Here is a 14224-nt window from a genome sequence, read left to right as displayed (position 1 = left end):
TCTGAGTTGTCTTTACTAGTTGTGTTGGTGTTACAATGGTGTGTCGCAGAAGTGCTCGTATTGCTCTGTTCATTCCGAGACAGCTCGGTGAATTGTAAGAAAAGGTGCACCAAAAATGAGGCACACAAATTAGCTTTGTTGCTGCCTTGCCTCCGCTCTTGGACGAGTTGTGATCGAAAATTCTAGCGTCCACTCGACGAAAGTCTAACACCGCTATTAATTTTCGGCTCTGTGCGGCGGAGACGGGAAGACACACCAAAAGTGTTGCTTCGAGAAAACATCAAACCGGAACTCCATCACTTCTCTCATCGAATGCTACTAGTATCGTCACCACCACCATCTATTCTATCAACCTTAGGATCAACGTTGCCCAACATGGAGCAGATCGCCCAGCAGTTCACCGACTTCTACTATTCGACTTTCGACGCTGATCGGAACCAGTTGGTCAACCTTTACGTACGTGCCTCAGCTCAGCGAGAGCGATGATGGATCGGGGACTCAGCTAGTCAGCCCAGCGCAAGTCAGGATACTGTTGCGACGGATACTGCGTGGCTCCAACGTTGCAATATTGCAAAGGGTCTCCTTGTAAAAGCTATGTCCGGAGGAGGCCTGACGATCGAAGCCACACAGCGGCAGGAATATGGAGCAACTAGATTCAACGGAGCTAGGTGCTGGCTGGTCCTCGATCCCACAGCTGTTCAGTGTACAGCTCAAACTGACCTATCGCCTTGCCTTTTCATCCCGCTCCCAAATCTATCAAAACAACTCCGCCTTTTGCCAATCTCTACATCCACTTGCACCTTCTTCGATGATCACAGCGAGCAAACTCAATGCTCACTTTCGAAGGCTCGCAAGTTCAGGGAGCTCAAGCTATCGTCGAAAAGCTCACCGTAAGTTCCCTTCCACCTGTGTCACCTCCTTCTCCATCTCCCCCCTTACTCACATCTCCTTTCTTCCTTGCACCATTACGTTGCTGTGTATCGTAGGGCTTGCCGTTCACCAAAGTCCAACACAAAGTCGAAACTCGTGATGCACAGCCCACCGGCGATGGTAACAGCCTTGTCGTCCTTGTTACAGGAATGCTCGTTGTCGATGATGGTGCAAACCCACTCAAATTCTCTCAGACTTTCACGTTGAACCCTGAAAACGGCTCTTTCTATGTCTTTAATGATATCTTCCGGTAAGCACACTCGCAGCCTCAACAAGAGACAGGGACAGCATTGAATACTGATATGCTACTTGCGTTCTGATTGGTACAGTCTTAACTACGGTTAAACAAAGATGTACCGACCCAGTCTAAGGGCGATTGTAAATGTGCAGTTTCAAGCAATGCTCGTATTTTGATTCGCAGTGTCAATGTCCCGATCGTGGTTTGGTTGGATGCCGAAGCTGATGCTTCTTGGTCTTTGATCTCGACGGATGCGGTCTCATCAAACAACAGATCACAGCTACGGTCTGAGGTGCTGGGCTTTCAAACCATTGTGATTGCGATTGACAAAGGGGAATAAGAGGTGAGGGTTTAGGTACCAAATATATGCTCAACTTCATCTATTCCACCGGACTTCCTCCTCTGCAATGGCAACGGTCCACTTTCCACTCCCTCCTCCTCATCTTCGCCCGCTTCCTCCGCTTGCTGTTCCTCAGCTCTCCTAGCCTCAGCTTGAGCCAACAAATCCAGACTATCCAGCTCGTCGTCATTCTTCCAGTCCGTCAACACTGGTCGTAGAGGACTGGAATCCGAATTGGACCTAGAGTTTCTCCTACTTCCTGGTCTGCTTCCACTTCCACTAATTGTGAAAGGACGGATTGGAGATCCGGGGGAAGTGTCTAGCGCCGATCCCCCATGCAAAGGCGATGCAGCGGTGCGGGGTGATTGGAGGGGCGAAGGTTGCTTTCCACCCCCACCCAACGGAATTGGAGAGGGTGAAGGAGGAGAAAGCACCCCGGAAGAAAGATATCGCATTTCTTTAGGCGAGAGATGCTCCCAATCATTCCTATTCTCATCTTCCCCTTCGTCGTCGGTGGCAGTGGAAGGATCGGTTGGGTCAGAACGAGAAGCGTCGATGGAGGAAGTATCTGAATCGGTGACTGTTTCGCCCAAGATTTCGCCCAGTCGAGCCCAAGCAGTGGAGGAACCTTGATGGGTTAATCCCCACTTGCCTGAACTCCAGCCGGATGCAGCATTTGAATTGTCAGCACCATCACTGTGTGTTGGATCCCCTTCAGCTCCACCGCCACCCTCATGTCCGGGATCGGAAGAATAAACGGAAGGATAAAAGACGTTCTCGCCGAAGACTTCGCCCAAAACATCTTCGTACGTGTCGAGGTAGCCTTCTACCACATCGTCTGGGATGTATCCACCCGGTGCCGAAGTCTGGTGCGATCTACGCAATGGCGGAAGCACATCGGACTCGAAAAACGAAGGACCATTGGAAGTCCGTGTGGGAGAGAGTGTGGCGGCGTGTGGCGCGGTATCGTTTGCTCCGCCTTCGCCGTTTGCTGCTCCACCAACACCACGCTGTTGTGCTTGCTGTTGCGATTGATCTGATTGCGCTCCAGCTTGATTCTGCCCCTGCTGTTGTCCCTGCTGCTGCTGTTGTTGTTGCTGGAACTGCGACCCCTGCCCAGCCTGTTGTTGACCCTGACCCTGCGACTGCTGATCCTGCTGATGCCTCTCCGCACTAGTACTAATCGATCTTCTGTGCCCTTGCCCTCCACCCTCACCATGACCCCCACTCACCGCCTGTGGAGGCCCAAACCTCGTATTGTTATAAAACTTTACCAAGCTCCTCAGCGCCTGTTCCTGCGGCAAGGAATCCTCTACATCCGCTTCCACATCCGACCCACTTAACCATTCATCCCTCAGGTCCGGCCTACAATTCAAATAGATACTCGTGATCACCCGCATATTACTCTGTCTCCACTTCCTTCCACAGAACGGAATCTGACTCTTGATCACCTTCAACACGTACAATTCCAACCCTTGATGTGGAACCTTTAGGGAGCGTTTGAGGATGGCTGAACTTTTGTACTGCACCAAGAGCAGAATTCTATGCACTTTCCGCTTTGTCAACTTCTGAAGGATCCGGGTGAAGTTGATGGAGGAGAAGAAATTGCGCCAGGAATAGTCGCTGACTACTTCGATCTCCGTTCCATCAGGTAGAGTTGTTACTTTACCAGGTGGCGGGGAAGTGGTACCAGGATTAATGGCAACTGGACCAATGATGTTATGTCTTGACATGAGCGAGTCTTCCGCTCGGGCACCTCGAGCTTCACGACCGCCGTTGAGGTAGCAGTAGTTGAAGAATCGGAAGTTTTTAGCTTCGTTTTCGGTTTTTACGCTATGTGCAATTTCCTGCAGTCCAAAAATCTTGAGGATGAGAAGGAGGACGTTACTGTCGACGAGTACTTGGGAGAGGTAGTTGAACTTCATCACATGACTCGCTTTGAACCATTTCAAGCAGAGAAGAAGGATGGCAGAGACGGCTTTGGTGAGGATTTCGCGATGACGAGCAACATCGACGTCTTCGAGGGTGGGAGGTGGAGCTTCGTCGATGGCTGCGCCTTCGGCAATGGCTGCTGCGTGAGCTGAGTTGACGTTGACGGAAGTGACTGTAGCCAGCAACAGCTTAAGCAGTACAATCACGGATGATTGCAGCTGGGGTAGGACGGCACGATAGAGTTGATCAACGCGCTGCAAGCGACGAACATCTGCACGTTTTTGGGCTAGCTGATCAATGAGTTCAGTGTGCCGAGGATTATCAAGCGCAGCGAGCATATGGTCACCTTGCACAGCGCGTAGTTCGGCTTCAATATCTTCTTCAATCTCCACTAAATGCTCGTACGTCGCTTCGCCTTTGACCTTGAAAGTGCGCTCCGAGTTGCCGCGTGGTGGGAATGCCTCGGAAGTGACAGGACTGCGACTGCCTTGCGAGGACGAAGCAGCATCCGTCCTCCCAGCATAGGCTTTCGATGCGGCCGACTTGACACCAAGACCAATCCGAGTGCCATCCGCTGCACTACCAACTCCACTCTCGTCCTGAATACACTGCTCGCGCACCCTCCAAGTCTGCCAGAGCTCCAGACTGACATGCATATGCTCGGTGTAGAGCTTGGAAGCCTCCTCAATACTGCGTGGCACGAGCCGACCTGCACCATGCACCTGCCTGCTGTATGGGAAGATGAAGGGTCGAGTCTGGTCCGTCTGGTATTTCGCCTTGTTCGGCTTCGGAGAGGGAGGCGGCGAAGGTGCAGGTGTTCCGGGAAGCATACTGTTTGGCCCCTGCTGCGGCCCACCAGGATATCCTCGATTACCATCAACATTGTTGCTAAACGGCTTGCGTGGCGGAATAGGATGAATGGCACTGGCAAGCTTATCCAGCGGCAAATCGTTCTCTTGACGCTTTGGTGGTTCGAAGGTGGGATACTTGACCGAGATCTCATGCTGGAAATCCTGAAAGTCGAGCGGGTCAGACTTGAGCACGTTTCGCTTGGTCGACTTATCGATGGGCCCTAAACCCTCGATCTGGCGAGCGAGCAACTTGCATCGCTCAACATCCTTCATGCCTCCGAGACACGAAAGCAGCGACTTCCACAGCAACAGAAGTAGCTTTTTGACCGGGTAACCCTTTGCACTCTTCTCTCGCAAGGAAGCGACCAGACCGAAGAGAAAGATAGGAAGCGGAGGGTCGAGAGACATGAGCTCGTCACCCCATTCTTCTCCACCTCTTGAACTCTCGAGAAGTGAGTAGAGCTGAGCAAAGTGGAGTGCGAGCTCGAGGTTGATCTCGTCGAGATACTCTAGCTTAGCCTCTGGTGTGAGCAGTGGAGCGTTGACCGGGCCTTGTTGACCTGCCTCGCTGGGTTGGTGCGCTGGGATGTGGTCGGGGAGCGAACTGAGATAGTCGTGCTTCCAGCTTGCGAGCTTGATGGCAGAGTAGATCTCGCCCAGACCGCCGAGTGACCGGACCATGTGAGCATTCTCCAGAAGCCAGTGAAGCTGGTGTTCCGGTCCGGCGGTGTCAGCAAAGGCACCTTGAAGCAGGTAGAGAAGCGCTCGAGAAGCGCGGAATCTGGCTTCGGGATCTCTGACCTCGAGTGCGGACAGAAGCGACTGAAGAATGCGACGACGAGTGACACTGCCGAGTGTGGTCCACTCTCCCAGCAGAGGCTCAGCCAAGCTCGGCCTCCTTCCTCTTGGAGCACTGTTGGTCGCATCAGACGTCGCACCTGCACCTTGATTGAGACCGAGACCTAGTGCACCACCACCTTTAGCCAGCTGTGCATGGTTGGACAAAGTGGACGGCTCAGCGCCCATCTCTGACCCTGTAGACGAGTAGCCAGCATTGCGCAAGTGAGCAGGCATGGCGCACCACTCTTCCCAAGCAGCTCTGTTCTCGGCTGTCTGAGGCACTTCGACGTATGAGTAAAACTCGTCGATCTCGTTCTGCATCGTGTCGGCGTCTGCATCGATTGGGAAGTCGTATTGGCGCGACTTGGGCTTGTCAACTACGATCAGGTTACGAAGCTGGCCAAGAGTAACCGAGTCAAGCGGGCCATCCTGTTGCTGTTGCTGTTGCTGTTGCTGTTGCTGGCCTTGCTGCGACTGCATGTTCTGGTTGGACATGGCGGAAGGTTGTTGGAGCTGGACTTGACTTCGCTCGAGATGCTGTCGGAATGAGATGCCGCCGGTGAATGGCTGTGGGCGCGGAACGGGACGAGCGATTGCCTCACTGCTGCTTTTGTCGGGTCCTGACTCGTTCTTAGAGTCGGCTTGCTCTTTGTTCTGCAAACTTTGTCCGTTGTCTGGTGCAGCCTCGCCAGTAGCAGAGGATGACAATGAGTTCGAGTTCGCAGCCGGAGCAGATGAGAGCGAGCCGACAGCAGCAGCAGCAGCCAAATCAGGAGCCTGAGCTGAACCTAGCTGAAAAAGGACTTTGCGAAGGGCAGGGTTGTGGCCCGTGCTGACTATGTCGTCGACGAGAGAGCCAGACGGACCTGAGGAGGTAGCGTAGCCTGCTGCTGCTGTTAGAAAAGAGCTTGCAGGCGGTGGAGGATAGCTTCTGCTTGCGTGTGTGAGGTCAGATGTGGACCTGTTGTGTGTTGAACTACTACTACTGCTGCTGACGTCTTGATTATTGTTGTTGTTGTTGAAGGAAGAGAGGTTGATACGACAGTTGAGCGCGTCTTGCAGGTTTGCGCTTTGAGTCCTGCGACGGCGTGTGGGGATGTTGAGCGGATTGGATGGAGGATGAATGATGGGCGCTCAATTCTCTGGCGCTACGTCGGAGGTCGCGCACCAGAAGAAGGAGGGGAGGCGGTGGTAGAGTAGGAGGAGGAGAGTGTAGTGATGATGAAAGGCAAAGTGGTTGCTTGAATTGCGACGATGATGAGCCGAATGACACTTTCTGAAATGGTCGGATGTCGGAAGAGATACGGCACTGCTGTAGTGATTGAGGCAGTTCTCAGCTTGCGATGAGGCTGATGTGACTGTCAGAAGCGAGATTGGCGGGCGGGCGATGACAAGTGACAAGTCTAAAGATCACATTCGAAAGTGTCACATCCTCAAAGCGCGTCTTCATCTGCCGATCTTAGGTGAAGAAGTAATTTCATCGGGAGATCTAGTCGTATCCTCGGAAGCTCGGAGCATGAACTTGTTGAAGGATCAACCACAGAATGCCTTGCGACACTTGTTGGCCTGACTTGCCTTTCGACCTGACCACCATCATCATCACCACCTCCTCTTCCGCCAACATCTCCACACTCGCAAGTCTGGATGGCGCGATGGACACGCCGGCGTTATCATCACAGCGAACCTGCATGTCGGACACCGCCAGACCCAGCACAAGCTCCCATGACGCTGCCTCCACTTGCCACCACTCACCAAAGACCGCTTCACAGCTAGAACAGGGCGAAACTAAGTCGGACTCCACAACACCAGACACCAAAGAGCAATCACACAACACCTCGATAGCAAAAAAACATGTAGCGGAAAAGGACCCAAACTTGGTCACTTGGTCCGAGAATGATCCCCAGAACCCGCTCAACTGGGCCCGGGGACGGAAAATCATGCTTCTTGTCGTCGTCTCTTCTTGTGCATTCTGCGTTACCAACACTTCCTCCATCATCAGCAATGCATACCAGGGGATCCAGGACGAGTTTGGGATCTCCAGAGAGGTAGCAATCTTGGGATTGTCGCTGTTTGTAGTTGGACTTGGCATCGGCCCAATGCTACTAGGGCCTCTTTCAGAGTTTTATGGCCGTCGCCCAGTATATCTCGTCTCCTACACCGCCTTTACGCTCCTAGGGTTGCCGGTATCCTTCGCGAACAACTTGGCGCTATTCCTCATCTTCCGCTTCCTCACCGGATTCTGCGGCTCGGCATTCCTAAGTGTAGCGGGGGGTACGGTATCAGACGTCTTTGCAGCAAGTGACATTTTCGTTCCCATGGCCATCTACACCAACGGCCCCTTCCTCGGCCCCGTATTCGGACCATTGTTGAGTGGCTTTATCAACCAGAACACCAACTGGAGATGGACTTTTTTCACCATCAACATCTGGTCTGCTGTTATGCTCGCTATTCTCGTCTTTTTCGGTCCTGAATCCTACGCTCCTGTGCTCCTCTCCAAAAAGGCGAAAGGATTGCGCAAGGAAACCGGCAACGACGCTCTATACGCCCAACACGAACGTGTCGTAGCCCAAAAATCACTCGCTAGCACTATCCTTACCTCATCTACTCGACCTTTCCAACTCCTTATTCGCGAAGCAATGCTTCTCCTCCTCTGTCTCTGGTCAGCTTTACTCCTCGGTATTCTGTATCTCTTCTTCGTAGCATTCCCAATCGTATTCGCCCAACACGGATTCAATCTTCAACAAATCGGTCTTTCCTTCCTCGGTATCGGAATAGGAATGATCTCTGCCGTTTGCACCATGCCTTTTTGGGCTCGGCACTACACTCGTCTTGTCGAAACCAAAGGTAACGGTGTTGCCGAACCTGAATTCCGTCTCCCCGTAGCAATGGTCGGCGCCATCTGTCTTCCCATTGGAATGTTTTGGTTCGCGTTTACAACTTATCGCTCAATTCACTGGATCCTACCCGTTCTCGCAACTCTAGTCTTCGGGTTTGGTATCAGCTATATTTACACTGCGGTATTTACCTATACTACACACGCGTATAGACCGGTAGCAGCGAGTGCCATGGCGGCCAATTCGTTCTGTAGGAGCAGTTGGGCTGCTGCCTTCCCACTTTTCGCAAGACAGATGTATACGGCAATGACACCGGCAGGTGCCAGTGCGTTTTTAGCAGGATTGAACGTGTTGATGATTCCGGTTCCTTTTCTTTTCTATAGGTATGGCAAGAGGATCAGGAGTAAGAGCCAGTTTACTCTTTCGTAGAGCGCAGCATGGCAATTTTAGATCTTTCTTTCTTTGTCATTTCGCATACATGTACTTTTAGCAATAGACAACTAATACATCTGTTCGCCATCGATCTCCTTGTACACATCCTCTCAAAGGGGGTTTAGTTGATAATATTGTGGTTAGGGGAGAATGAACTAAGTACAAAAGGGAAAACACAAGCTACAGACTGTAGGTCAGGGTTTAAACCTCGGCAACAGCCACAGCCTTATCTCCACCCTCAGCGGCAACTTCACCATCCTTCTTCACAGGTGCATGTGCAAAGAAAAGCAAGAAAACCATCAACCACATCGGCAATACATACACCAGGTTGAAAATCAATGGTGTTTGGGGCGCACTCCTACTAGCCATTGTCACTTGTAACTGTTCCCATGCGATTCCTTCCGTTCTCGGCCCATACATGCCTTGTGGGGCCAAACTCAAACCTTGAGCCACCCTTTGGTTATCCGTCGTACTGTTACTACTTCCACCCTTAAAGAATGGAAGGAGGTTGTTTGAGTCAAGTTCTCCGCCGAGTTCCGCAGAGATGCGAGTAGTTGCGTGGAGAGTTTGCAAGAGACGCCAGACAGTAGAGATAAAAAGGAGGAGGAGAAGGACAAAGAAGAATCCACCTGGACGCATGCTACCGCTATCGCCCCTAGCTATGGGGATGAGAAGAGCTGCTCCGAGGATGACGATGATTACGAGTACTGAGGCTACGACTGGACCGATCCGGGTGACTTTGGGTGGCGTGATTCCGGGGAGATCTTGTGCGGTTTGTGTCATTTGCAAGGCTTTGTTCCTGCTGTCGAGCCAAGAAGCGTAGTATGCAGCTGCAACGAGGAAGAGGAGGAAAACGATCAAGTTGAGGATTCGCAAGATCAACGCTGCTTGAGGTACTCCTGTACTCCTTCCACTTTGTTGCGAGTACAACCCAAGCAGATGCAACAATGGTTCGATGAGCAATGGAACCAACACCGCTAGAATAATACCCTCGACATTCATCAAGCTCGTCGTGGGAGTAGTAGCGCTCAACCTGGCCCTAACACCAAAGGCAACCAACATCAACACCATATAAACAATCACCGTCAGCAACACCATCGAGATCAAACTACTCCTCCTCAACAATCGAATCAACAACAACGGAATCAACGCAATCGTAGCCAACACCCAAACAATGCTAGCGATGAGATCACCATTCTTGTAAGGAACAGCACCGACTTGGAGATCGAGCCAGCCGACGTCGGGAGAGTTGGGATTGTTAATGTCACTCGGTGCTTCACCGTTGCCCGAGCCTGTGCCGGGTGCGCGGCGCGGGATCGAGGACATGTTTAAGTTAGGGGTGGGACCAAAGTTGACGATAGTGGTGGAAGGCGGTTGGAGGGTGAGGTAGGATGTGAAGAGGGGGAAGAGGTTTGATTCGCGATCTTCCGTTTGAATGGGGTATTGACGACGGTGGAGGGGGATAGTTGGGGTTGGAGTGGCGGGCGGGACGGCGGAGGCGGGGGCGAGGAATGCGAATGAGAAGTCGGAATCGGAAGCGGCATTGGAGAGAACAGACTCAGCGAGCGCTTCAGCAGGGTCGATACTGGGAGTGCTGGAGGGAGCAGAGATGCTGCATTGTGTAGTCACGGCTGGTTCAGTCCCAAACCCTCAACCGAACGCTCCAGGGTCGTACGTCCAGCTTGAGACTTCGCCTTCACCCGTGGGTTCTGCAGAAGGCTCGCTATGCATCTGAGATTCTTGACTGCGGTCTAGACTCTCGCTTGCCACCTTGGAAGCAGCACTAGCAGTGGGGCTAACTGTGGCTTCGACTGCCTGCATCACAGCATCTGCCGCACCGTCAGTTGGAGTAGCAGCAGTCTCAGCCGGAGCCAAAGCAGAAAAAGCCTGAGAGGGAATATCCCCGCTCATACCCACAGCAGACTGGATAGCATCTGCGTTTCCATTCCCGCTACCTGGTACCAGAGTAGCGTACGGACCAGTCGCGCTGATTAGCTTTAGCACTGATGGGTCCTGATTCGTTGCTGCGGTCGGATCTTGACGCTTCCACCATGACCCTAGACCTGGGCTGGCGGCACAGGCGAGAGTCGCCGTGCTGAGAGCGCATGCTACAGCTAGTTGTGCCAAAGCACCGCTTGCTTTGGTACGGCGGCTCGACTTGGGAGATGATACCATTGCTGTTTTGAGCTGGATGAAGTAGGTAGGTAGGAAAGGCTGAGGAGGTGGGAAAGTTAGCTAGATATTCTACATGACGCTAGGAGGAGGCATCGGTCATCAGTAGATCAGGATGCTCTTCCCCGAGGGATGGGTCTGACGCCGGGCGAATTCGTCCGAGACTCCCTCCTAACATTCGCATGCTGCGGGGCTATAGGAGCACGGGAAGGGAGGAGGATTCGGTAGAGGAAAGGGTAAGTTACTCACGACTTTTTGGTGTGTGAGACACGCGTTGGAACACTACTAATGACGAGCTGTCACTTTGCTGCTGCTTTCCAACTGAGGTTGATGATGAGTATGGGTTGTGGGATGAAATTTGATCTACCAGAGATCCGTCGAGGTTGTTGTCGAGATTGAATCCCCCTTGCCGGCTTCTCGGCTTCGTCAAGAAAGGCTTGTTTCCCTCCAACTCCGGCTTGTTTGCGAAAGAAACCGGTTCTAATGCACCGAAAGAAGTGAAAATAATGCTCTACTGGCTGCTGAAGGATGATTCGACTAGCGAATAAGGTGATGGTAGTGGTGGATTTGGTTCTCGTTCTGTTTCTGCTGAGCACCAGGTGTCGGAGTTCTCATAGAAAGTCGAGTCGAAGAAGAGGAAGCCACAGCAAAGCCAGCTAGAAAAGTAAAAGGTATAGAGAAGAGGGGGAGGGAAGAAAGAAGTGGAAGAGAAAGAAAGTTGATTGTGGTGGAAGGATAGGAAGCGAAGAGAGCGAGGACGAATGTGTCTTTTTCTCCCTTGTTCAGGGGAGACAATGCTCAGACACAAGAAGGAAGGGTTGCTGGTTGTTGAAAGTCGCCACGGACTAGCCAGCAAGGCGGCGGACAAATTGCAGAGCAGACTCAAGAGAACTGATCATGCAGTTTTTGGCAGCTCCTGTACATTGAAGCCTCAACCATGGGACGGGGCTGTTAAGGCAATGCGCCATGCGAGCCGATGCGATCTGCAAGTGTGTGATTGGATCTTAACGCTTCTGTGAGAATGGATGTCATGAAGGGCATGAGAGAAGACCCGCGAAGGGGTGCACGGAGAAAAGGAAGGTCAGGCCATCTTGTCGTCATTGCCGTTTAGGAGTACCTCTATCGTATGATCGTCGGCTATGTCCTTTCCCTCTGTGTGAAGCTAGGGCAGAAACGGAAGAGAGGTAGAGGGTAAATGAACGGACAGCTAGGCTGCTGGGAACTCGGTGCAAGGGGACGACGGTCTTGGACGAACTCAAAGTTGACGAGAGATGCACAAGGTACAGATGAGCTATTGCATCCAGCGCCTAGCTTAGAAAAGGCTGATTTGGCCCGTGGAGGAAGCGGCACAGTTGTGCATGCATTAGCAAGTCAGGCGATGGAAGGTCATGCGAGATTTCATGGTAGGTGGGGATATGTCAACTGATGTGCAAGTTTCGGCGCATGTGTGATGTACAGGTCGCTGCCCCATAAAGAGTGGTCGGGGTGAGGGAAGTTGTGCAGGACCAAATTGATATGGCGCTTAGAAAGGGTTCGATGCGATCTTTGACGTGCATGCAAAACCTAGAAAACGTTTATTACGGAATCAGAATTGGCGGTGTAACAACCGAGGTTCATGCCAGAACTGTTTGGAGTTGCGACCTCACACAAAGGCAATAAATAAATATAACCGGACCCCTTTCCACGCACGGACGCATCAAAGAATCTGTTGACTCGACTCTCTGCATTATTGCCGATCTTTGCTAAGAAGAAATGGTCATGGTCCAAACTTCTTTGACGTCAACTTGGCCGGCGTAGCCTTCCCCCTTACCCTAACCATCATCAACCATCTCATATCCGGTCAGAATGTCGTCCTTCGACAAAACCAAAATCGACTACTCGCTCTACCTCGTCACAGGCCGCGAACTTCTTCCACCCGGCGTCGACTACTATGAATCCCTCGACCGTTGTCTTTCCGCAGGCAACGTCACCGTTGTCCAAATCCGCGAGAAAAATGCAGAAACAAACGAGTTCCTCGAAATCGCACAGAAATCCCTTGCCATATGCGACAAGTACAACGTCCCCATGCTGATCAACGATAATCTTTCCGTCTGTCTCTCACTTCCTGAACGGGTTGGCCTCCACATCGGTCAAGAGGACATCCCGGCCACTGATGCAAGGCGGATCCTGGGCGAAAAGAGATTGTTGGGTATCTCGGTGAAGAACCTCGAACAGGCGAAGAAGGCGAAGGAGGAGGGTGCAGCTGACTACGCTGGCGTTGGGCCTTGTTATGGGACGCAGAGTAAGGCGGGGATCACAGAGGACAAGGTAATCGGGTGTAGTGGTGCACAAGCGATTGTAGAAGAGCTGAACAAGGGAGGGGGAAAGAGGATGCCTTGCGTGCTCATTGGGGGGTTGAATCAGAAGACAGCTGCAAGAACGTTGTTTGGTGCTACGAGCGAGGTTAATGCACCGGACGGAATCGCTGTCATTTCGGCGATTGTTGGTCGTGCTGATTCGGACAAGGCTGCTCAAGAACTCGCTGGTATCGTACGAGCCTACAAAGCTGGCCTCAAAGCTTCTATCGCTTCTTCGCCTGCTCAGGGTGTAACATCAGCCTTCGCTCTCCCCTCTTCAACAAAGAAAGACGCAGAGTGGTACAAAACTCATGCAGCCGAACTTCTCGCATTCCATCGAGAAGGAGTCCACGGCCCACCCCTGATCCAAACCATTACCTCGCACGTCTCATCCACCATGTCAGCCAACCTCGCGCTCGCCTTTTCCTCCTCCCCGATTATGTCGCACGAAGCAGATGAAGCAGCCGACCTCTCCCTCGCTGTCGGCGCACTAGTCCTCAACATCGGTACCATCTCCCCGGCCTCTCGCGAAGGCATGTACGTCGCCGGCACCTCAGCCAACCGTTACCTCAAACCCGTCGTTCTCGACCCCGTAGGTGGGGGCGCAACGCAGTTTCGCAAAGATGTTGTACGCAGCATTCTCAACCATACCCAAGTTACCCTTCTCAAAGGAAACGCCGCTGAATTGGCCAGTATCGCAGGCAAATCCGATCAAGTTCAGAGCAGAGGTGTAGACTCTGGCGCTGGTCAACTCAAGGACCCCATCGGGTTGCTAAAAGGATTGGCGAGGAAGGAGAGATGTTTGGTGCTGCTTTCAGGTAAGAAAGATTACTTGACCGATGGTGAGACGGTGATTACGAGTGATAATGGACATCCGTTGTTGGGTGCGATTACTGGAAGTGGCTGCGCTTTGGGCGTTACTGTGGGTGCGGGGCTGGCGGCTGCTTTCAACCTTGCCAAGACCCAGCAGGAGAAAGTGGAGTCGTTGGGTAACACGTTGGTGGCTCACGGGAAGGTGGATTTGTTGGTCGGAGCGCTAACCGGATTGTTGGCTATGACGATCGCAAGTGAAAAAGCGGCAGTGAGGGAGGATGTTAAGGGCCCGGGGACGTTTATTCCTGCTTTACAGGATGAGTTGGCGGCTGTTTCGGCAGATGACATCAAGAAGTTTGCCAAGATTGAGGTGGTGTCGTCGTAATCTAGGTCCAGCCTCACATTGCTTGTATTCAACGTGTATATTACACAGTTTCAACACACACATCAAACCTATGACTGTCTGTGGTGACTGTTTTGACATTCGATCAGTGAAACACTACGAG

General features: G+C 52.3%; 5 protein-coding genes across 5 annotated transcripts; 3 read left to right on the top strand and 2 right to left on the bottom strand.

The window, feature by feature from the left end:
* Positions 1-312: 312 nt before the first annotated feature.
* On the top strand, positions 313-1275 carry UHO2_03264 (putative NTF2 - nuclear transport factor; the record flags this gene model as incomplete). The annotated part of the gene is made up of 4 exons (XM_041558179.1): positions 313-456; positions 819-890; positions 987-1180; positions 1260-1275. The coding sequence occupies 4 exons, from the start codon at positions 313-315 to the stop codon at positions 1273-1275; spliced, it is 426 nt and encodes a 141-aa protein (XP_041414113.1).
* Positions 1276-1519: 244 nt separating this feature from the next.
* UHO2_03263 (uncharacterized protein) lies at positions 1520-5626 on the bottom strand (the record flags this gene model as incomplete). Its single annotated transcript, XM_041558178.1, has 2 exons — positions 1520-2873; positions 2973-5626. 2 exons carry the CDS (start codon positions 5624-5626, stop codon positions 1520-1522), a joined length of 4008 nt encoding a protein of 1335 aa, XP_041414112.1.
* Positions 5627-6819: 1193 nt separating this feature from the next.
* UHO2_03262 (uncharacterized protein) lies at positions 6820-8394 on the top strand (the record flags this gene model as incomplete). The annotated part of the gene is made up of 1 exon (XM_041558177.1): positions 6820-8394. One exon carries the CDS (start codon positions 6820-6822, stop codon positions 8392-8394), a length of 1575 nt encoding a protein of 524 aa, XP_041414111.1.
* Positions 8395-8598: 204 nt separating this feature from the next.
* On the bottom strand, positions 8599-10572 carry UHO2_03261 (uncharacterized protein; the record flags this gene model as incomplete). The annotated part of the gene is made up of 2 exons (XM_041558176.1): positions 8599-10009; positions 10073-10572. The coding sequence occupies 2 exons, from the start codon at positions 10570-10572 to the stop codon at positions 8599-8601; spliced, it is 1911 nt and encodes a 636-aa protein (XP_041414110.1).
* A 1842-nt stretch (positions 10573-12414) lies between these two features.
* On the top strand, positions 12415-14103 carry UHO2_03260 (uncharacterized protein; the record flags this gene model as incomplete). The annotated part of the gene is made up of 1 exon (XM_041558175.1): positions 12415-14103. The coding sequence occupies one exon, from the start codon at positions 12415-12417 to the stop codon at positions 14101-14103; it is 1689 nt and encodes a 562-aa protein (XP_041414109.1).
* Between the last annotated feature and the right edge of the window lie 121 nt (positions 14104-14224).

This window comes from Ustilago hordei, assembly GCF_900519145.1.
Source record: "Ustilago hordei strain Uho2 genome assembly, contig: UHO2_contig_05, whole genome shotgun sequence".
NCBI lineage: Eukaryota > Fungi > Basidiomycota > Ustilaginomycetes > Ustilaginales > Ustilaginaceae > Ustilago > Ustilago hordei.
The sequence above is the reverse complement of the archived record's forward strand: the minus strand, read 5'-3'. Positions and strand labels throughout refer to the sequence as shown.